Source organism: Pseudophryne corroboree, chromosome 9, assembly GCF_028390025.1.
Source record: "Pseudophryne corroboree isolate aPseCor3 chromosome 9, aPseCor3.hap2, whole genome shotgun sequence".
Lineage (NCBI taxonomy): Eukaryota > Metazoa > Chordata > Amphibia > Anura > Myobatrachidae > Pseudophryne > Pseudophryne corroboree.
The window spans coordinates 107,774,484-107,799,159 of NC_086452.1; the positions used below are offsets into that span (position 1 = coordinate 107,774,484).

The 24,676-nt window shown below is 43.9% G+C and overlaps 1 protein-coding gene across 1 annotated transcript in view; it reads right to left on the minus strand.

Moving 5' to 3' along the window:
- Positions 1–24,454, minus strand: part of LOC134957666 (histo-blood group ABO system transferase 2-like) — a 141,343-nt gene extending 116,889 nt beyond the window's left edge. The window contains exon 1 of the mRNA XM_063939719.1: positions 24,205–24,454. Coding sequence (XP_063795789.1) covers positions 24,205–24,272 — 68 coding nt within the window. The 5' untranslated portion in view covers positions 24,273–24,454. The remainder of the gene's footprint in view (positions 1–24,204) is intronic.
- Positions 24,455–24,676: the final 222 nt, after the last annotated feature.

Genomic DNA, 24,676 nt, shown 5'->3' on the forward strand with positions numbered 1-24,676 from the left:
GATGATTTCACTGTGACTGATACCTGATACCAGGACAAAACCAAGACTCTGCAGATGTTTTGTAGTTCTGACTCCCCAAGTGTAAGTCCTATTGGTTGGCTATGCTGCAGTCTTGTCCTGTGACCTATTATAAAAGACTTTTGTTTTATCAGGATTCAGTCCTTTAGGGTTGTTTTGGGGATATCAGTACTTGGAGCAAAGGATAGGTACAGTTGTGCATCATCTGCATGGCAGTGGTAGACCAGGCCATGGCATCTGATTATTTTACCCAATGGAAGCATGTATACAGCAGAAAGCATGGAAGATACTGTAGCACAGAACCTTGTGGGACACCACAAGTCAGTGGCACTGGTGATGATTAGTATACTCCAGACAAAACTCTGTGACCTGCCAGTAAGAAATGATGTTCCATCCAGTCCACATACATTTTTCAGGAGTTCTATTAGAATCCAAAATGTAAAATACTGCAGAAAGATCCAGAAGGATTAAGATTGAACAGTCATCTCTGTCTCTTGCCATTAGAAGATCATTAGGCACACATACCAAGGCTGTTTTCGTGCAATGTCTTCTCCTGAATCCTGACTGGAATGGATCATAAATATAATTTAGTTGATTTGCAACCACTTTCTCAATAACCTTTACAAGAAAAGGAAGGTTTGTTACTGGTCTGTAGTTGGTCATGCAGTCGGGGTCTAAATAATATTTTTTAAGAAGAGGTCTGCAAATTGCTTCCTTTAGTGGTTCTGGAAAAATGCCTATCCGCAAAAGAACTTTGAACTATTCTATCAAATACAGGGCCAATTATTTCCATACACCGTAAAAGAACCTTGGTTGAGGCAGGGTCCAGATCACAGGTGGTGAGATGCAATGTTTGGGTAATTTTAGCGATGTCTTTTACTTCCATTTGGTCAAAGCTGTTCCATGAAGACAGGTGGCTTACACTGGCAGTCTTGGTAGATTGGTACTCCTTTGGTGGCACTGTGGGGATTCCAGCCTGGGTCATGGATACTTTACCTGCAAAGAATTTTGCAAACTCATTGCATCTTGACTGGGAGAAGGTTTCATAAGGCTGCAGCCATGCTGGTTTGCAAAGCATCTCTACTGTACGGAAAAACTGAGCTTGCCTTTTGTATGCTGCCATGATCTCATTTGGAAGGAACTCTGTTTTCTTGCGGGTGATAGTTGACTGATATTTTCCGATATGTTTGATTGGATTTAACGCTACCAAGTCTATGACCTCTTTCCTTGAGTTCACTAATACTGTTTTCAAACTTAAGGGCTTGACTGTGGTTTGAGGGCTCATATACACACAGGGGCAATAATATCCATTGCAGCTGTCACATCCTTGTTATAGTATCTGATTAGGGAAGAAGGATCTTCACAGGCTCCCATCACTGCAGAAAGGTCCAAGTTTGCTGCAAAAGTTTGGGGAATCATACCTCTCCTTGGATGATACCTGGTCAATTTCATAGGCAAAGTTCTATTTTGATGGGTTGAAATGAAGAACCGTATTGCGTGGTGGTTTGGCCATGTGACTTGGTTTATTTTTAGGTCAAAGACTTCTAATCCAAACTAGAAGACAAGATCAAGAGTGTAACCACTTTTATGTGTAGCATGGGGAATAACTTGTGTGAGGCCCAGAGCATTCATTGTGCACAGGAGGTCATGGCCAAGACAGGAGAGCTCATCATCAACCCTTGCATTTAAATCTCAAGGATCAGCCATCTTTGATGCTTCAGAACTATTCCAGCAACAATATCTGAAAACTCTTGTAGAAATATATCTCAATCTCCAGTAGAACGTCAACATGAGGTCAGAGTGTCTGTACAGTATGTGTCTAAAGTTGGGTACACACTGGAGTGATGGGCATCAGAACGAATGCCCTTGAGCCCAGATCAAGTGTACATACTGTAATCAGTTTGACCTCTTGCCTGGTATAGTCGATTGTGATGCAACCGGAGCCAGGAGTACATTACCTGGCCATGTCACATCAAATGCAACCACGCTGCCCCACTGTGTGCCCAGCTTTAGATTAGGAGATTTCCTTCTCTGGCTCCCCAGGCAGCTGCAGTAATGTGGCAGTCTGTGACCATTGACATCACTGCCGGAATCGCTCCCCAGCAAAATACAGTGCTCCATTCTGGAGCGTATGCGATGGGGATCACAGATTGGAGATGGGAACGTATTTCCCCTACAAGAACTGTTTAGATGATCTCTGCAAGTGCAGAGATCAGCTGCAGCAGTTGGGACTGATCATCAGTCTCCCCAACACATGCCCGACTAAACTCTGCATGTGGGGGATATAAGCCTATAGGGATGGGGAGGTAACCCACTGGGGGATAAATCACTTGTGGGGGTGGGGTAAAATAAAGATAAAATATGCTGGAGGGGGGTTAAAATGCTAATAAAAAAAACATTGTCCACAGGGTAAGAGGAGGGGGGTACAAAGATGGGGGTTTTAACAGGGGAGGGGGGGTGTTTATAAAACATTACTTTGTTAATATTAAGGGGGTGGGGTAATATTATTAGAATTTAAGACCACTGTGGGCTCTATTGCCAATAGGGGGTGTAAAGCTATTTTATAATGGGGGCCTATGGATACGGGGCTGGGGGGATTGGGGTGTTCAAAACACCCCTAGATATATTTTTTGAAGTAAACTGTATTAAATAATAGAACAATTATAATTTCTGGGTTTTTTTGCAGGAAAATAATTGTCAGTTAAGTGATTAATGAAGGACATAACGATCATGTTCCATCATTCATTAGCTTAAACAGGATCACTAGTGTTATCGCTAGATTTGATGTGCAGCACATCAAACCTATCATCTGTCGCTAGCACCGCGGGAGTGCGCAAATACAGTGATGTAGGTGATTTGTTGTAATATAACGTCAAATCGGCCCAACATCGTTCCAGACATGCACTCTCCATGTGACAATCAGCAGTGAGAGGCATCCAAAAGGAAGCAAATTCTTGCACAAGATTGTAGAGGGTAAAGGGTTGCTGAAGGTATAAGGAGCTGCTCATGATCAAGAGCAGTAATAGAATTAGAATCTACTTACTTTGCCTAGATTGCTAATGGTTTGGGCACACTCTATACATTGAATGAGTGGCCTACTGTCATTCATCCTATATTTTGAATGTTCCCATGGCTCAACCACATAAGGAACCAACCAGTGAAGTTGCTCAATTTACATAAGTTTGAGTCAGGGCATGTGTACAGTGCATGCATGTATGAATGGTGGCAGTAGCATATGTATAATGGGGGCACCAGTGTATAATACTCCCCTTTCCATATGTCCTGTGATGGCAATTTTACTGTCGATTTGCACATGTGTAGTAGAAATATCCATGGGATAATGGCTGTATTCCATTTTCCTGGAGACCTGCACATGACCAGTAGACCCTGGCACAATGTCAGATCTACTTACCTAGGCAGGCTGCTACAGAGGAGGGTCCCGCATGATGACTGCACAGGGTCCCCTCCTCTCTTAATACACTTATGAATTGTGGGGTAATGGCTAGGGGCACAATTGTCAACACAGTATTTGCCACAGCATGGAGAATGGTAAAAATAAGATTTTAATTACCTACCGGTAAATCCTTTTCTCGTAGTCCGTAGGGGACACTGAGAATCCATTTAGTACCATGAGGTATAGATGGGTCCACTAGGAGCCTTGGGCACTTTAAGAATTTGATAGTGTGCACTGGCTCCTCCCTCTATGCCCCTCCTACCAGACTCAGGGGTATATTCAATTAGCAGTGATAACGGACTTTTCACGTGAAAAGTCCGGTTTTCGGGTGAAAAAAACGACTTTTCACGTGAAACGCAATTACAGCCTATTCAATTATCCTGGAAAATTTATCGGTGATCATTTTTTCACTAATTTCACTTCACCTTCTCTGAAGCAGGTGAAAAGTTGGGAAAAGTCACCATTTTAAGGTAAAAATGTTTGGATATGGTACAGAACTCCTGGGACACCCCCCTTAATGACTAATTAGGCACGTTGAAGTTTTTAATTATTTTTAATTGGCCAATAATGACATGTCATTTTTGGGGTGAAAAAGTAAAAAGTGATGGAAATTGGGGTTCAAGGTATGGGACAGGTATAGTGGGGTGCTTTATGAGTGGGACAGGTGTTTTTTAGGCTTGCAGATGGGAGTAATCGGTCTGTTTCCACTTTTTTTTAAAGTACCCTAAAATGACCCAAATATATACTTATACCCATTTTCATGTACCCCAAATTTAATGAGAGCATTTATTTTGCTCAAAAAAACTTGCTTTCTATAATTTTTTTGCATTTAAAAAAAAAATGCATATAACAGCCATTTCACACAATTTAAGCCCCAAAAACTCTCTAATGTGATCTCTAACACACTTCTCTTCTGTTTTCCTATGTTAGTTTAGCATTTTTTGGGGTACAGGCTGGTTTCCCCATTTTCACCTGCACTTTTCACTGCAAGAATCTTCACGTGAAACCCGGTCTGAATTGAATAGGTCGAAAAACGGAGCGTTTTCGCGGCAATTTTCGGCCGACTGCCGCGAAAAATTTTCGGCCGAAAATTTGCAGCGAATTTGCGGATAATTGAATATCCTAGTCAGTCTAGGAAACTGTGGCCGAGGAGATGGACATACTTTGAGAGAAGGATAGATAAGGAAAGTGGTGATATTACGAACTAGCACACACAGAACAAGAGGAAAGTCATGCTAACCAAACTTGAAACCAGGAACAGCAACAGCTGAACCAACCAGAATACTTAACTAAGTAACATTGCAGGACGAACGAATCACCGGGTGGGCGCCCAGTATCCCCTAGGGACTACGAGAAAAGGATTTACCTGTAGGTAATTAAAATCCTATTTTCTCTTACGTCCTTGGGGATACTGGGAATCCATTTAGTACCATGGGGAAGTACCAAAGCTCCCAAACTGAGTAGGAGAGTGCTGACGTTCCTGCAGAACTGATTGACCAAACTGAAGGTCCTCAGAGGCCAAAGTATCGAACTTGTAAAACTTTGCAAACGTGTTCGAACCTGACCAAGTAGCTGCTCGGTAGAGCTGTAAAGCCGAGGCACCCCAGGCAGCCGCCCAAGAAAAATCCACCGACCTAGTAGAGTAGGCCTGTTAAGATTTTGGAACTGACAATCCTGTCGTGCAATAAGGATGCTGGATAGTGAGCCTGAGCCAGCGTGCAATAGACTGCTTTGAAGCAGGACACCCAATTTTATTGGGATCATAGGGAACGAACAGTGAGTCGGATTTCCTGTGATGAGCTGTTCTCTTTACATACACATTCAAAGCCCTCACAACATCCAAAGACTTTGAAGTCGCAGATGTGTCCATGACAGCCGGAACCACAATAGGTTGGTTGATGTGAAACGCAGACATCACCTTAGGAAGAAATTGCTGCCGAGTTCTGAATTCAGCTCTGTCCTCATGGAAAATTAAGTAGGGACTCTTGTGAGATAACGCCCCTAGCTCTGACACACATCTTGCTGAAGCCAAGGCCAACAGTGTGACGGTCTTCCATGTAAGGTACTTTACGTCAACCTCCTGTAACAGTTCATACCAGTCCGATTGGAGGAACTGCAGCACCAAATTGAGATCCCAAGGTGCTGTGGGAGGCACAAAAGGAGGCTGGATGTCCAGTACACCGTTCAAGAACATCTGGACCTAAGGGAGAGAAGCCAATTGTTTCTGAAAGTAAATAGACATGGCCGAAATCTGGACTTTAATAGAACCTAGGCATAGGCCCACATCCACTCCCAACTGCAGAAAAAACACGAAACGTCCCAGATGAAATTCCACCACAGAATATTGTTTGCTCTCACACCAAGAGACATACTTCTTCCATATATGGTGGTAATGTTTAGACGTTATCCCCTTTCTGGCTTGGATCATAGTCGGGATGACCTTGTCTAGAATCCGCCGTTCAAATTCCATACCATTAAACATAGCAGCGGTAAGTCTTGATAGATGAATGGGTGCTGTTGCAGAAGATCCTCGCGAAGAGGTAGAGGCCACGGATTTTTGATCAACATCTCGAGAAGATTCGTGTACCAGGCCCTTCGAGGCCAGTCCAGAGCAATGAGGATTGCTTGAACCTTTTCCCTTTTTATTCTCTTTAGAATTCTTGGGATCAGAGTGAATGGAGGAAACACATACACCAGCTGGTAGACCCACAGAACTGTCAGAGCGTCTACTGCCACTGCTTGCCAGTCTCTCGACCTGGAACAATATCGCTTGAGCTTCTTCTTGAGTCGAGAAGCCATCATGTCGATCTGTGGATATCCCCACTGACGTGTCAACCACCAGAACACCTCCGGGTGGAGGCCTCACTCCCCTGGGTGCAGGTCGTGTCTGCTGAGGAAGTCTGCTTCCCAGTTATCTACTTCCGGAATGAAGACCACCAACAACGCCATGGCGTGTTTTCCGCCCAGAGGATAATTCTTGACACCTCTGACATTGCTGCTCTGCTTTTCGTTCCGCCCTGTCGGTTTATGTACGTTACCGCTATTAAATTGTCCGACTGGACTTGATTGGCCTGGTTTCGAAGTAGATATGAGGTCTGCAGTAGGGCGTTGTAGATTGCCCTGAGTTCCAAGATGTTTATTGGAAGGACGACTTCCCGACTTGACCATCTTTCTTGAAACTGCGACCCCTGGGTGACGGCTCCCCAACCTTTGAGGCTTGCATCTGTGGTTAGCAGAATCCAATTCTGAATCCCGAACTTCCGACCTCCAATGAGGTGAGAAGTCTGTAGCCACCACAGAAGGGAGATTCTGGCTCTTGGCGACAGACAGATCCTCTGATGCATGCGAGGATGCGATCCGGACCATTTGTCCAACAGATCCAGCTAGAAGGGCCTCACATGAAACCTTCCGTACTGAAGTCATTAGCTACAGGAGAAATTCCAGGGGACTGGAAAAGAGCAAACGTAGTCCCACTGCACAAAAGTGGAAGCAAGGAAGAGGCAAACAACTACAGACCAGTGAGTCTTACATCAGTAGTAGGGAAATTGATGGAAACACTCTTAAAAGAAAGAGTTGTAGATCATCTCAAATCCGGCAATTTACTGGATCCCAAACAGCATGGATTCACTGGGGGAAGATCATGTCAAACAAATCTTATTGACTTTTTTGATTGTGTGACTAAAGTGATGGATAAAGGTGGAGCCATGGATATAGCTTATCTTGACTTTAGTAAGGCTTTTGACACAGTTCCACATCGCAGACTGCTAAATAAACTTGAAAGTTTGGGATTGGATATTAGGATTATTGAATGGATAAGATCGTGGTTGAAGGATAGAAAACAGAGAGTTGTGGTAAATGGAGTGCATTCACAGGAGGGAAATGTTACCAGTGGAGTACCCCAGGGATCTGTACTTGGACCAGTGCTTTTCAATATCTTTATTGGTGACATTGCAAATGGGATTAAAGGGAAAGTATGCCTTTTTGCAGATGACACAAAGGTATGCAACAGGGTAGACACACCAGGTGGGGTAAAACAAATGATTGAGGATCTAGGTAGACTAGAGGAATGGTCAAGAGTCTGGCAATTACAGTTTAATGCCAAAAAATGCAAAATCATGCACTTGGGTCTCAAAAATCCTAAAGCTAAATACAGTATTAATGGCACTATACTGGAAACTACTGAGGAGGAAAGGGATCTAGGAGTCACTATTTCAGATGACTTAAAGGCAGGTAAGCAATGTAACAAGGCAATGAGGAAGGCTAGTCAGATGCTTGGCTGCATTGGGAGAGGAATCAGCAGCAGAAAGAAAGAAGTAATAATGCCACTGTATAGGTCATTGGTACGGCCTCATCTAGAATACTGTATTCAGTTCTGGAGGCCATATCTTCAAAAGGATATTAATACATTAGAAACTGTACAAAGGAGGGCAACTAAAATGGTGCATGGCCTACATCACAAAACATACCCAGAAAGACTAAGAAATCTCAATATGTATAGTTTGGAGCAGAGAAGAGAAAGGGGGGACATGATAGAAACTTTCAAATATATGAAGGGTTTTAACAAAGTCCAGGAGGGAAACATTCTCCAAATGAAGAGAAGCAATAGGACACGAGGACATGCACTGAGACTGGAGGGGGGGAGGTTCAGGGGAAATTTGCGGAAAAATTATTTCACAGAAAGGGTAGTGGACAAGTGGAATAGCCTCCCATCAGAGGTGGTAGAGGCTAAGACAGTAGAGCAATTTAAACATGCATGGGATAGACATAAGGATATCCTTACAAAGAAATAAGGAACAAATAAGGTTAGTGATAAAAAAAAAATAATATATAAAAAAAAAAAAGGGGCAGACTAGATGGGCCAAGTGGTTCTTATCTGCCGACAAATTCTATGTTTCTATGTTTCTATGTAAGCGCCTTCTGGGGAAAATGGTTACGAGGCCACCATTTTCCCCAGAAGGCGAATGCACAGATGCACCGAGATCCGGGTTGGCTTCAGGACAGCCCAAACCATTGACTGGATTACAATAGCCTTCTCTAAGGGAATGAACACTCTCTGAGACTCTGTGTCCAGTATCATTCCCAGGAAAAGAAGCCTCTGTGTTGGTTCCAGGTGAGATTTTGGTAAGTTCAGAATCCACCCATGATCCAGGTGTAGTCTGGTTGAGAGACCAATGCTGTCCAACAACCGCTCCCTGGATGGTGCCTTTATCAGAAGATCGTCCAGGTACAGAATTATGTTCACTCCCTCTTTGCGGAGTAGAAACATCATCCCTGCCATCATTTGTGAACACCCTCGGTGCCGTTTAGAGACCAAATGGAAGGCCCTGGAACTGGTAGTGACAGTCCTGCAGTGCAAACCGTAGATAAGCCTGATGACGCGGCCAGATCAGAATGTGAAGGTACGCATCCTTGATATCCAGATACATTTGGAATTGCCCCTCCTCTAGACCAGAGATCACTGCTCTCAGAGACTCCAAGTCTTTGAACAGTACGGGTTTAAAGACTTGAGGTTCAAAATCGGTCTTACCGAACCGTCTGGTTTCGTTACTACAAACAAGTTGGAATAATACCCCTTGTTTTGCAGATGAGGTGGAACTGGAACAATAACCTGAGTCTCTACCAGTTTTTGAATGGTGTCCTGTATGGTTATACTTGCCTCTTGCATAACTGGCAAGCCTGATTTGAAGAATTTGTGAGGTGGGAGCTCCTGAAACTCCAATCTGTAGCCCTGAGAAATATGATCTATGACCCAGGGACCCTGGCACGAACCTGTCCAGATGTGACTGAAAAATTTAGTCGGGCTCCCACCCGCCAGTCTTCCAGGCATCGCGGTCCACGATCATGCTGAAGACTTTGAGGAAGCAGAGTTTGAGCTCTGTTCCTGAGAACCGGCAGTTGCTGGTTTGCATGGTTTACCTCTAACGCCTCTGTCAGCAGTCGACTGGCATAGCCACAAGCCTCTGCGTGCTGACACTGCCATAGCAGTGGTGCATGCATTAAGCAAGCCTATTTCTTTTATGGTTTCCACCATAAAGTTCGCAGAGTCCTGTATATGTTGCAGGAGTAAAATAATCCCCCCCTGAGGCAAGGTATCTAACCCCTCAATTAGGTTACCTGACCATTTGGCTATGGCTTTAGTAATCAATCGACATGCTATAGAGGGTCTCTGGACTACCCCAACAGCTGTATACAAGGATTTGAGTGTAGTCTCAATTCTACGATCAGCCATGTCTTTTAGGGAGGCTGCACCTGAAACAGGCAAAACTATTTTTCGTGACAGCCTGGATACTGATGCATCCACTATCGGTGGATTTTCCCATTTTTTCCTATCCTCAGGAGATGATAGCAACCTTTTAGGGATTTGAAATTTCCTATCAGGATTAACCCACGGTTCTTCAAACAGGGTATTTAGTTCCTTTGACACAGGAAAAGTGGCTGAGGATTTATTTTTTATATTAAAATAAGATTCCTCAGTCTCCTCTGTCACCTTATCAGGGATATGCAGAACTTCTCTGATAGCCTCTATGTGAGCCTCTATTCCCTGTGACAGAGTAGCCTCCCCCACCTCTGAGTCCACCTCCCCCTCCTCCATGTCTAACCCTTTATCATCAGAGTCAGACTGCAGGATATGGGCCAAAGTACGTTTTTGTGGAAAAATGGCAGGGGACTGATACGCTGGTTTGGGTACTGAGTCTCTTTTCATAAACTCAGTTAGTGATTGTCTTAAGAATTGCGTGTCTTTCTCATTGCGGGACAATTTAGTAGAAATATTGGAAATCATTCCCTTAATGGAGACCAGCCAAGCTGGCTCTGCTCCGCTAGCCTAGGAAGGTACACTGCACTGGGTACACAGTAGCAAACTCCCTGGAGAAGAGGAACACTGTGCCGTACACTCTTTGTCTGACATACTGTGACAGTGACAGCACACACAGGAAAACGTTAAATGCACAATTAACCCATAAAGAGCCCTTTCAGAGTGAGACAGAGATAGTATGGGGCCAGCACACGTCACCCTTACTGCTAATGCCAAGCTTAGCTGGGTCACTAGCTTAGCTGGGTCATTAGTACACTAATAATCGCTCCCCCTACTATGACCCCCTGGTACCGCTGAGGTAATCTGGAGACTCTCCGAAGGAGCTGCACTTCCCTGTCAGTCAGCATCTGTGTTCACTGCAGAGGGAAAATGGCGCTGGTCAGCTACTGGATCTGCTCATAGTGAAGCCCCACCCCTTCAATGGCGCGTGGTCTTACCACTTTTTTTATACTGGCTGAGGTCATTTTGTGCCTAAAATGAAGTCAGCCCCCTTATAAGTCTGTAATGCCAGTCTGGGTACTGTGCTTTTTGTTTCCCCTTTCTTTGTATAGTAAGTGTTGACGAGTGCTGGCATAGTTGTGTAGAAGTCACTCTTGCATTCGAAAGTAAAACATGTGGTCATGCACTGCTTCCTTATTTCTGTGAATGAGTATAGTATTCTACCAAATACATTTCAAAGTGCATGTTCAAATTCAGTTGGAAACACACTTGTAAAATGTGGGCACCCTGGAAAATGTGATCCTGCAGCTTAGCTTGGGGTTTGTGGTCTCAGTCTGGGTCAGTGGTTTCCTAACTGTGTGCCGTGGCACCCTGGGATGCTTTGGGGCACTTGCAGGGGTGCCTCGTATTGGTGGTCTAGGAGCAATTCAAATGATTTATGGTCAATGTAATGCAAAACAAGTGCTTGTGGCTGCCAATCATAAAATATGTCGACAAACAGAAGTGAATCTTGTCCCTCACCACATGAAGGATGACATAAAAACACAATTTACTCAATTTAATATTTTTTTCTAAATTTCTCAATAAGAAAATGTTGGCCTAAAGGTGCCCTGATTTTTTTTTTATACCCTCTAGGGTGCCATGATTCAAAAAAGTTTGGGAACCACTGGTCTGGGTGTTGTCAGCTTAATTGTTCTAGTGTACACTGGAATAAGGTAAAAGTCTCTTCTTGTTAAAATAAATAGATCAATTAAATCTATATCTTTTGTTTAAAACCTTTCTAAAATGTATTATTTATCAACAGGTATTTACTGTATATATGCAGTAGCACCAGGGGCCACATCCGGTTATCAGCGGCCGAGGGGTGACATCAAAGTGCCGACACCTGCTCAGTGACAGGAGCCGGATGCTGCAGCGTAAAATTACGTGCAGCAACTGGATCCCATAACAGAGTAGGAGTCAGCACTGCACACAGACTGGTCTCCGGCTGGAGTCCCTTATCTGCAGTCCGCATCTCTAGGACCCTCGGAGTGACATAAATGAAAGTTCGGGCAGTGATGCCATGCCCCAGCCTGTGAGGCCATGCCCCTACCCATGATGTCATGACCCTTTATGTGGGCGCACGTCGAACAGCATGTCTACCCGCACCAGATGTCACCTTAGGTAAGGACACCACTGAGTAGCACCCACATATACTGCAGCACTTTACATAGACTATTTTCCATTAACATCAGTCCCTGCTCCAGTAAAGCTTGCCATCTATGGAGGGATTTATCGAAGCTTCAAAAGAGATAAAACTCTGTAAATCCTGTAAAATGACAGCAGCTGATTGGATAATACATTATCTCTCGTCAAACATTAGTAAATCTCTCCTGTATTCCCTACCACATGCACACACACACCATTACATCAACCGTGCTGCTCTCAATAGAATCAGAACTACATTTTTCCAGGCTACGTTCTAAAAATGAATTGCAAAAACTTTTTTACACTGCTAACAAGTTGTCTTTGAAACTATTATGTTTCTGCATCATTTTGACAGGAGCCACTGTATATCATATAAAGGTTTTCACCCCATCCCTAATACTTGCGTTATAGAATGTTTGAATAAAGGTAATGGAGATAACTTGTGGTGGTTTTGTTAACAGCAAAAAAAAATTGTGTAGCAAATCTGTAATACCCCTTTCAGACCGCCAGCTTGTTACCCAGGTTATTGCACATGAGCGTGCAGTAACCCAGGTGGCTGTGCAGTCTGAAAGTTGCCTGGGGAAATATCCTGGGTCGCTGTGCGGTGTGAATGGGTTGCTGGGTCGAAGCGACCCGTTTCACCATTCACACTGTATAGACAGCGATACTTGGAGATCATCTGATCTCAAGTGCCGCCTCTGTATATGTCACTGCTGATGTCACCAACCAGGCAATATGCCGGGCTGGAGACGCCAGTGTGAAAGGGGCCTGAGTGGGTCACACACAGGAAGCACCCATGTACAGTCCCAGTGTGCGACCCGCGAAATGCGGTCTGAAGGGGTGTAACTTGCTCTCAGGGTTGGACTGGGGCTGTGTTACAGGGGGTGCGGTCACAGCTCATGAGGACATGGCTTTACAACAAGTCCCCGTATCGCTGCATGCTGGATGGCTGAGCAAAGTGCCGGGAGTCTGCACTGCTCGGCCAGCTCTTGTCTTCATGTACCGGGCTGCCAGGCAGTGCGCCAGGAGAAAAAATAAATGAATAATGAGAATTTTTTTTATAATAATAATAATAATAATGATAACCTCTCTTCTATGAATTAAAATGTAACTTTTACTATAGTATTGCAAAATGACAAAAAATGTAGTATTATCATTATAATTATTATTATTATTATAATTATTATTATTATTATTTAATTGTGTTTAAAAAAAACAAAAAATATCACACAATGACCCCCATTTATCAAGCCTTGGATAAATAGCACAGTGATAAAGTACCAGCCAATCAGCTCCTAACTTCCATGTCACAGGGTGTCTTTTAAAAATGACAGTTAGGAGCTGATTGGTTGGTATTACCGTCCTATTTATCACTCTCCAAGGCTTGATACATCTGGGCAATATTCTCAATATTGTATCCTCTGTTATTATTATATCAGTCAGCTACAACATCCTTGTAGCTTAGAAAGATGCGGTAACACATTTTTAGAAATGCAAAATTATTACTTCTCTGTGAGTATATTCTTTATCATAGGACCTCTCGATTCTGCTCACCACTAGAGAATTATAATACCCTTTTCATACAGTGATTTTGACCCGGTAAATTGCCTGGGTATGCCGGCAAGACCTGGGACCTCTCCGTGTGCAAAAGGCTCCACCAAGGTTAAAAATGGCAGGGCTTCAACTCCGGTCACGAGCAGGGTTGGGGTCCCGGGACTTTGGACCTGGGTTGGACCTTTCAGACACAGGGGGTCATTCTGACCAGTTCGCACGCAGCGAACGGTGTCCAGAATGCGCATGCGCGGCGGCCGCACTGCGCCCACGCGTCGTTGCCTGGTGACAGGGGTCGCCGGGTTACGTCGCGGACAACAAAGAAAGCGGCCGCAGAGACGACCACAAGAAGATTGACAGAAAGAAGGGGTTCCTGGGCGTCACCGGACCGTTGCCTGCCGTTTTCGGGGAGTGGTGAAGAAAACGCAGGCGTGTCCAGGAGAACGGAGGGCGGATGTCTGACGTCATTGCCGGCCCCAGCATCGCAGAGATCGTCGCACAGGGTAAGCATGTTCAGGGCTGGTCTTATTCTGCTTGAATTTTTTTAGCTTAGCAGGGCTGCACAAGCGATCGCAGCCCTGCTAAGCTAAAATACACTCCCCCATAGGCGTGGACTAGTTGATCGCAGCAGCAGCAAAAAGTTGCTGGCTGTGATCAACTCGGAATGACCACCACAGACCACAGAGTTGAAACGGATTGCCCCACCAAATTCCCTGTTCTAGGTTTCTGTCTGAAAGCTGTATTTATTGTAACATTCATATAGGAAAAATATATCAGTTTGTGAGCGAGAATACTTTTCTTATACTCTTTGTAACTAAACGATCTGTCAATTTCATTTGACTGATACTGTCAATTTCATTTGACTGATACTTCTCCATAAAAAACTACAATTTATTTAATGAACTTCAGGTTCTTTACAGTTATTTTATTTTTGTAAAAAAAAACATTTGTAAACTAAAAACTGTTCTTCCAGTGTTTTACTTACAGTTTGTGGTTTCCTGTTTATGTTACAGTATGTCAGCATTTCACATCAACGTTTATTTGAAATGAAAGATTCACGTCCTAATCATTTTTTTTTACCATTTAATGTATTCATCAGTGCATAGCATAAAGCACAATAAGTATGTAAAAGAAAAACTATCAAAGTTGTTGAAAGGTAACATGAAAGCGTATTGTAGGTAATACACAAATATAATACAGATCACTGTCTTGAAGGTATTTTCATCAGAAGGTACAGTAGTGACAGAGGGCAAAACATTGCATGCATATTAACCTAAGCCTGGTAGGTGCATCTCTTCAAATAACCCCCAAAAAATAAAAAAATAAAAAAATAAACATGGCGTACATCTTCCTGCAAAGATGGCAAAGAATTTGGTGGGTCATCCAATAAAATCCGGGCTTCATACTAAGAGGTACAACAGAACCATAAATGTATATGACATTTAAGAGCCAAAAGTAAAATAATCTATAAAACCCTTTCACAGCTGGAAAAAAGAGTCTGTCATGGCAAGGAAGTCTCTAGCCAGTCCATTTGGCAAAAAACAGTTTAGCCTGGAATAGCAAAAACTGGTGAGGGATCTGCGTGGATCCAAATCTGTAATATGCACTGATGGGTCACTGCTGATATAGGGCCTAAGTCAGGTTGGATCGCAGTGAGCGCTCCAACCGCAAATATTGAGAAAAAGATGCGGGCGTATGTGTTGCGAACATCCCCCCCCCCCCCACACACACACACACACACACACAACACACACGAGACAAATGGCAGCATACTGCCCAAAATCGCCCCGTTATCTGATAGCGTTATAGTGAATAGCGGAAGATAACTTGCAAGGTGCATGGAAGCAAATCTATTAACCGAAGACCAAAAACTTCTAATAAGGGGGATCACGTCCTAATCTTTAGTGCAGAAGAGTGTAATGCTGGCCATACACTAGTACGTCATCGCGTACAAATGTATGATTTAGACACTTCATATGATGCATTGTGTGCACATCGTACGTGTTTTGGGTATGATTACGATGCAGTGTGCGGCCTCTTGGGTCGAATGTTGCATCCTCAGATCATATGTGCATCCCATATTATCCGTCGTAATCGTAAGCACATCGTACCTTGTTTTATGCACATACAATGCTTTGTATACGATCAGCATAATTTTTGAGTGCCATTTCTTTCCAGGTGATCATGTGCTTTTTGTGAGGCACACAATCGATTGATAGATTGTATGCCTCATCGTCCTGGGGGGCATTGAAGGTAAATCTTATGAGAAATTGGATCGGATTCTGGTCGTCCTAATGTATGGCCAGTTTTAAGGCCAGTACACACTAGGAGAGATGCGTACTGAGCGATCTGTCACAAACTGCTCAGCACACATCTCTCCCCCCACTCAGCACAGCGCGATGTGTGCTGAACAAGTGGGGGGGGAGCACATTTCACCAACCGGGTGAAATTAGCGATGTGCTAGATTGTGCATGCATGCAGGCCAATCTAGCACTGGGATAGCGACGCACGGGGCCGCGCATCACTATCGCTGGGGGGGCATACACAGTAGAGATGAGCGGGTTCGGTTCCTCGGAATCCGAACCCCCCCGAACTTCAGCATTTTTACACGGGTCCGAGGCAGACTCGGATCTTCCCGCCTTGCTCAGCTAACCCGAGCGCGCCCGAACGTCATCATTCCGCTGTCGGATTCTCGCGAGGCTCGTATTCTATTGCGAGACTCGGATTCTATATAAGGAGCCGCGCGTCGCCGCCATTATCACACGTGCATTGAGATTGATAGGGAGAGGACGTGGCTGGCGTCCTCTCCGTTTAGATAGAGAGTGAGACACTTGATTTACTAGTAATTCAATTTTAGTAATTTTGGGGAGCATTAGGAGTACTCAGAGAGTGCAGAGTTTTGCTGATAGTTATACTAGTGACCACCAGTTTTATTTATTATTTAAAATCCGTTCTCTGCCTGAAAAAAAACGATACACAGTCACATACCATATCTGTGCTCAGCCTCAGTGTGCTGCATGATAATATCATCTATGTATATCTGACTGTGCTGAGTGCTCACTGCTCACACAGCTTAATTGTGGGGGAGACTGGGGAGCAGTTATAGCAGGAGTGCATAACAGTGCACACTTTTGCTGCCAGTGTGACTGACCAGTGACCACCAGTATATTGTCTGCCTGAAAAAGTTAAACACTCGTGTGGTGTTTTTTTTATTTTATTCTATAAACGCATTCTGCTGACAGACAGTGTCCAGCAGGTCCGTCATTCATTATATTATAATATATACCTGCAGTAGTGATATATATATACTTTTTATATCATTATCATCCAGTCTATACTAGCAGACGCAGTACGGTAGTCCACGGCTGTAGCTACCTCTGTGTCGGCAGTGCTCGTCCATAATTGTATACCTACCTGTGGTGGTTTTTTTTTTTCTATCTTCTTCATACTAGTAGTTTAGGAGTCTGCTGCTGACAGTGTCCAGCAGGTCCGTCATTATATAATATATACCTGTCCTGCAGTAGTGATATATATATATTTTTATATCATTATCATCCAGTCTATACTAGCAGAAGCAGTACGGTAGTCCACGGCTGTAGCTACCTCTGTGTCGGCAGTGCTCGTCCATAATTGTATACCTACCTGTGGTGGGTTTTTTTTTTCTATCTTCTTCATACTGTACTAGTAGTTTAGGAGTCTGCTGCTGACAGTGTCCAGCAGGTCCGTCATTATATAATATATACCTGTCCTGCAGTAGTGATATATATATATATTTTTTATATCATTATCATCCAGTCTATACTAGCAGACGCAGTACGGTAGTCCACGGCTGTAGCTACCTCTGTGTCGGCAGTGCTCGTCCATAATTGTATACCTACCTGTGGTGGGTTTTTTTTTTCTATCTTCTTCATACTAGTAGTTTAGGAGTCTGCTGCTGACAGTGTCCAGCAGGTCCGTCATTATATAATATATACCTGTCCTGCAGTAGTGATATATATATATTTTTTATATCATTATCATCCAGTCTATACTAGCAGACGCAGTACGGTAGTCCACGGCTGTAGCTACCTCTGTGTCGGCAGTGCTCGTCCATAATTGTATACCTACCTGTGGTGGTTTTTTTTTTTTCTATCTTCTTCATACTAGTAGTTTAGGAGTCTGCTGCTGACAGTGTCCAGCAGGTCCGTCATTATATAATATATACCTGTCCTGCAGTAGTGATATATATATATATTTTTTATATCATTATCATCCAGTCTATACTAGCAGACGCAGTACGGTAGTCCACGGCTGTAGCTACCTCTGTGTTGGCAGTGCTCGTCCATAATTGTATACCTACCTGTGGTGGGTTTTTTTTTTCTCTCTTCTTCATACTAGTAGTTTAGGAGTCTGCTGCTGACAGTGTCCAGCAGGTCCGTCATTATATAATATATACCTGTCCTGCAGTAGTGATATATATATATTTTTTATATCATTATCATCCAGTCTATACTAGCAGACGCAGTACGGTAGTCCACGGCTGTAGCTACCTCTGTGTCGGCAGTGCTCGTCCATAATTGTATACCTACCTGTGGTGGGTTTTTTTTTTCTATCTTCTTCATACTAGTAGTTTAGGAGTCTGCTGCTGACAGTGTCCAGCAGGTCCGTCATTATATAATATATACCTGTCCTGCAGTAGTGATATATATATATTTTTTATATCATAATCATCCAGTCTATACTAGCAGACGCAGTACGGTAGTCCACGGCTGTAGCTACCTCTGTGTTGGCAGTGCTCGTCCATAATTGTATACCTACCTGTGGTGGGGTTTTTTTTTTCTATCTTCTTCATACTAGTAGTTTAGGAGTCTGCTGCTGACAGTGTCCAGCAGGTCCGTCATTATATAATATATACCTGTCCTGCAGTAGTGATATATATATATATTTTTTATATCATTATCATCCAGTCTATACTAGCAGACGCAGTACGGTAGTCCACGGCTGTAGCTACCTCTGTGTCGGCAGTCACTCGTCATCCATAAGTATACTAGTATCCATCCATCTCCATTGTTTACCTGAGGTGCCTTTTAGTTGTGCCTATTAAAATATGGAGAACAAAAATGTTGAGGTTCCAAAAATAGGGAAAGATCAAGATCGACTTCCACCTCGTGCTGAAGCTGCTGCCACTAGTCATGGCCGAGACGATGAAATGCCATCAACGTCATCTGCCAAGGCCGATGCCCAATGTCACAGTACAGAGCATGTAAAATCCAAAACACCAAATATCAGTAAAAAAAGGACTCAAAATTCTAAAATAAAAATCGTCGGAGGAGAAGCGTAAACTTGCCAATATGCCATTTACCACACGGAGTGGCAAGGAACGGCTGAGGCCCTGGCCTATGTTCATGGCTAGTGGTTCAGCTTCACATGAGGATGGAAGCACTCAGCCTCTCGCTAGAAAAATGAAAAGACTTAAGCTGGCAAAAGCACAGCAAAGAACTGTGCGTTCTTCGAAATCACAAATCCACAAGGAGAGTCCAATTGTGTCGGTTGCGATGCCTGACCTTCCCAACACTGGACGTGAAGAGCATGCGCCTTCCACCATTTGCATGCCCCCTGCAAGTGCTGGAAGGAGCACCCGCAGTCCAGTTCCTGATAGTCAGATTGAAGATGTCAGTGTTGAAGTACACCAGGATGAGGAGGATATGGGTGTTGCTGGCGCTGGGGAGGAAATTGACCAGGAGGATTCTGATGGTGAGGTGGTTTGTTTAAGTCAGGCACCCGGGGAGACACCTGTTGTCCGTGGGAGGAATATGGCCATTGACATGCCTGGTGAAAATACCAAAAAAATCAGCTCTTCGGTGTGGAAGTATTTCACCAGAAATGCGGACAACATTTGTCAAGCCATGTGTTGCCTTTGTCAAGCTGTAATAAGTAGGGGTAAGGATGTTAACCACCTCGGAACATCCTCCCTTATACGTCACCTGCAGCGCATTCATCATAAGTCAGTGACAAGTTCAAAAACTTTGGGCGACAGCGGAAGCAGTCCACTGACCAGTAAATCCCTTCCTCTTGTAACCAAGCTCACGCAAACCACCCCACCAACTCCCTCACTGTCAATTTCCTCCTTCCCCAGGAATGCCAATAGTCCTGCAGGCCATGTCACTGGCAATTCTGACGAGTTCTCTCCTGCCTGGGATTCCTCCGATGCATCCTTGCGTGTAACGCCTACTGCTGCTGGCGCTGCTGTTGTTGCTGCTAGGAGTCGATGGTCATCCCAGAGGGGAAGTCGTAAGACCACTTTTACTACTTCCACCAAGCAATTGACTGTCCAACAGTCCTTTGCGAGGAAGATGAAATATCACAGCAGTCATCCTGCTGCAAAGCGGATAACTGAGGCCTTGGCATCCTGGGCGGTGAGAAACGTGGTTCCGGTATCCATCATTACTGCAGAGCCAACTATAGACTTGTTTGAGGTACTGTGTCCCCGGTACCAAATACCATCTAGGTTCCATTTCTCTAGGCAGGCGATACCGAAAATGTACACAGACCTCAGAAAAAGACTCACCAGTGTCCTAAAAAATGCAGTTGTACCCAATGTCCACTTAACCACGGATATGTGGACAAGTGGAGGAGGGCAGACTGAGGACTATATGACTGTGACAGCCCACTGGGTAGATGTATGGACTCCCGCCGCAAGAACAGCAGCGGCGGCACCAGTAGCAGCATCTCGCAAACGCCAACTCTTTCCTAAGCAGGCTACGCTTTGTATCACTGCTTTCCAGAATACGCACACAGCTAAAAACCTCTTACGGCAACTGAGGAAGATCATCGCAGAATGGCTTACCCCAATTGGACTCTCCTGTGGATTTGTGGCATCGGACAACGCCAGCAATATTGTGTGTGCATTAAATATGGGCAAATTCCAGTACGTCCCATGTTTTGCACATACCTTGAATTTGGTGGTGCAGAATTATTTAAAAAACGAGAGGGGCATGCAAGAGATGCTGTCGGTGGCCAGAAGAATTGTGGGACACTTTCGGCGTACAGGCACCACGTACAGAAGACTGGAGCAACACCAAAAACGCCTGAACCTGCCCTGCCATCATCTGAAGCAAGAAGTGGTAACGAGGTGGAATTCAACCCTCTATATGCTTCAGAGGTTGGAGGAGCAGCAAAAGGCCATTCAAGCCTATACAACTGAGCACGATATAGGAGGTGGAATGCACCTGTCTCAAGCGCAGTGGAGAATGATTTCAACGTTGTGCAAGGTTCTGCAACCTTTTGAACTTGCCACACGTGAAGTCAGTTCAGACACTGCCAGCCTGAGTCAGGTCATTCCCCTCATCAGGCTTTTGCAGAAGAAGCTGGATACATTGAAGGAGGAGCTAACACAGAGCGATTCCGCTAGGCATGTGGGACTTGTGGATGGAGCCCTTAATTCGCTTAACAAGGATTCACGGGTGGTCAATCTGTTGAAATCAGAGCACTACATTTTGGCCACCGTGCTCGATCCTAGATTTAAAACCTACCTTGGATCTCTCTTTCCGGCAGACACAAGTCTGCAGGGGTTCAAAGAACTGCTGGTGAGAAAATTGTCAAGTCAAGCGGAACGCGACCTGTCAACATCTCCTCCTTCACATTCTCCTGCAACTGGGGGTACGAGGAAAAGGCTCAGAATTCCGAGCCCACCCGCTGGCGGTGAAGCAGGGCAGTCTGGAGCGACTGCTGATGCTGACATCTGGTCCGGACTGAAGGACCTGCCAACGATTACGGACATGTCGTCTACTGTCACTGCATATGATTCTCTCCCCATTGAAAGAATGGTGGAGGATTATATGAGTGACCGCATCCAAGTAGGCACGTCAGACAGTCCGTACGTATACTGGCAGGAAAAAGAGGCAATTTGGAGGCCCTTGCACAAACTGGCTTTATTCTACCTAAGTTGCCCTCCCACAAGTGTGTACTCCGAAAGAGTGTTTAGTGCCGCCGCTCACCTTGTCAGCAATCGGCGTACGAGGTTACTTCCAGAAAATGTGGAGAAGATGATGTTCATTAAAATTAATTATAATCAATTCCTCCATGGAGACATTCACCAGCAGCAATTGCCTCCACAAAGTACACAGGGAGCTGTGATGGTGGATTCCAGTGGGGACGAATTGATAATCTGTGAGGAGGGGGATGTACACGGTGATGAATCGGAGGATGATGATGAGGTGGACATCTTGCCTCTGTAGAGCCAGTTTGTGCAAGGAGAGATTAATTGCTTCTTTTTTGGTGGGGGCCCAAACCAACCCGTCATTTCAGTCACAGTCGTGTGGCAGACCTTGTCACTGAAATGATGGGTTGGTTAAAGTGTGCATGTCCTGTTTATACAACATAAGGGTGGGTGGGAGGGCCCAAGGACAATTCCATCTTGCACCTCTTTTTTCTTGCGTCATGTGCTGTTTGGGGAGTGTTTTTTGGAAGGGCCAGCCTGCGTGACACTGCAGTGACACTCCTAGATGGGCCAGGTGTTTGTGTCGGCCACTAGGGTCGCTTAGCTTACTCACACAGCTACCTCATTGCGCCTCTTTTTTTCTTTGCGTCATGTGCTGTTTGGGGAGTGTTTTTTGGAAGGGCCAGCCTGCGTGACACTGCAGTGCCACTCCTAGATGGGCCAGGTGTTTGTGTCGGCCACTAGGGTCGCTTAGCTTACTCACACAGCTACCTCATTGCGCCTCTTTTTTCTTTGCGTCATGTGCTGTTTGGGGAGTGTTTTTTTGAAGGGCCATCCTGCGTGACACTGCAGTGCCACTCCTAGATGGGCCAGGTGTTTGTGTCGGCCACTAGGGTCGCTGAGCTTACTCACACAGCTACCTCATTGCGCCTCTTTTTTTCTTTGCGTCATGTGCTGTTTGGGGAGTGTTTTTTGGAAGGGCCATCCTGCGTGACACTGCAGTGCCACTCCTAGATGGGCCAGGTGTTTGTGTCGGCCACTAGGGTCGCTGAGCTTACTCACACAGCTACCTCATTGCGCCTCTTTTTTTCTTTGCGTCATGTGCTGTTTGGGGAGTGTTTTTTGGAAGGGCCAGCCTGCCTGACACTGCAGTGCCACTCCTAGATGGGCCAGGTGTTTGTGTCGGCTACTTGGGTCGCTGAGCTTAGTCATCCAGCGACCTCGGTGCAAATTTTAGGACTAAAAATAATATTGTGAGGTGTGAGGTGTTCAGAATAGACTGAAAATGAGTGGAAATTATGGTTATTGAGGTTAATAATACTTTGGGATCAAAATGACCCCCAAATTCTATGATTTAAGCTGTTTTTTAGGGTTTTTTGAAAAAACACCCGAATCCAAAACACACCCGAATCCGACAAAAAAGATTCGGTGAGGTTTTGCCAAAACGCGTTCGAATCCAAAACACGGCCGCGGAACTGAACCCAAAACCAAAACACAAAACCCGAAAAATTTCCGGTGCACATCTGTAATACACAGGAGAGATCCGTGCTTAAAATCTAAGCAATCTAGTCAGATTGCTTAGATTTTAAGCACGGATCTCTCAGTGTGTACCCCACTTTAAAGTTTCTGTCACTCCCCATCGGGGACTCTGCTAGATCCACCCCACTCCACAACCAGCCTATTTTAATAAAGGCACATTCAGACAAGCAGGTAGTTTGCGTTTAATAAGAAACTTTTCTTCTGAACTAGCCCTAAATGCCTCTTTGTTGTTACCTTTCATGGTTCTCTGAAGCAAAGGCTGCATGTAATGTGTAAAGGATTATTAGATTATCCTGGTAAAAGTTTCCGCAGCAATTAACCCATTCCTTACATTGTATTTCATTAATGCATTAGCATCACATAAAGGGTTTAAGGCAGAGGTGGATGCAAAGTGTTCCCAATGCCAATGTTTGTGTAGTTCTGTAATTATTGTTGTGCTATGTTTGTATCTGAGTCGCACTGTAAATTTATATGCAGAGTGATTCAAAGTCAGTATGTGTGGGAGGTAAGGGGGGGTTGGTGTGTCAAACGCAGGCATGTCGTGCCTCAGCCAGTAACTGCGTCTTTATACCCAGTTGTAAAGGGTCCAGTTGCTTAACCGCAACAAACATTATCAGCACGCGGCAGAACAGACACAGCATTAGGAAGCATCTCTATACGAATCCCTACGGCGATGCCATCAGCATATTTTTGCAGATCTTTTGCGTCCGAATACGTAGTTGCGAATGCAACTGAGTGCAAGCTCTGTGATTGCAATGCTGATATTACAAAGACAATTAAAACTTGCTAACTCTTTTAAGCAGAGGTTTATTCTCATGAACAGTTTTTTATTTTATTTTTTATATATCATTTTTTTTTTCAGAGAGAATACAATTTTAATAAAAGTCCCATCAAAATATATACCTTTGATCACCAAAAAAACTAAAATAAAACAATCTATGATATTAAAATGCAAGTGACTAATATTATCACTCTTTCATCTACACTTTAACTACCCTTAATATAACTGAATTGACCATGTATATTGTGCTTTTCTAGGAATTAAAGTTTAGAACTTAAATATTACATTTTATAATGCACATGAAAAAAACTGCTTTACTTTTAAATTAGAAATCAAATATTTTCACAGTAAAAAACTGAAGAACACATTAAATAATACATATTTGAAAAATACTGTCTGGTTATTCTATTGTAATATACATATAAAACAGTCAAAGATGAGCCAAGAATTAATATGTGAATAAATCCAAAACCACAGCAAATAAAAATATAAAACTCACTTACCAGAATCCTACAATAAACAGTATCGTCACAAACACGCTTCCAATCACATAAGATCTGGAAAGTAACATTTTCTTCTTACTGAGTCAATATATAGTCCGTGTCAGTGAGGCAGGTGCAGCTTATTTCATGTAAAGATAAAAAAAGGAAAGAAATGCAGGTATACTCTCATAGAAGAATCAGCAAAATGTAAGTGCAATAACAAAATATCAGTAATCACATAGGTAGCTGCTGAGTTATTGTCTTGACTTGCTTTTTATTTAAATGAACCCAGAGGAGTTTTATCAGATGAAGAGACTGAAGGGTGTTACCCTATGCATGTACCTCCTCCTGCTAATGTTTTACTAATTTTCCCCTGCAGTTTGGACATGCCTTCTCTAAGCTAAACAAATTCTTGCCTGCACGTCACTTCTATCAACCTGTTCTTTAACATAGGAAAGCAGGGTATACTTGTAAAATTGCCCCTACATTTTGC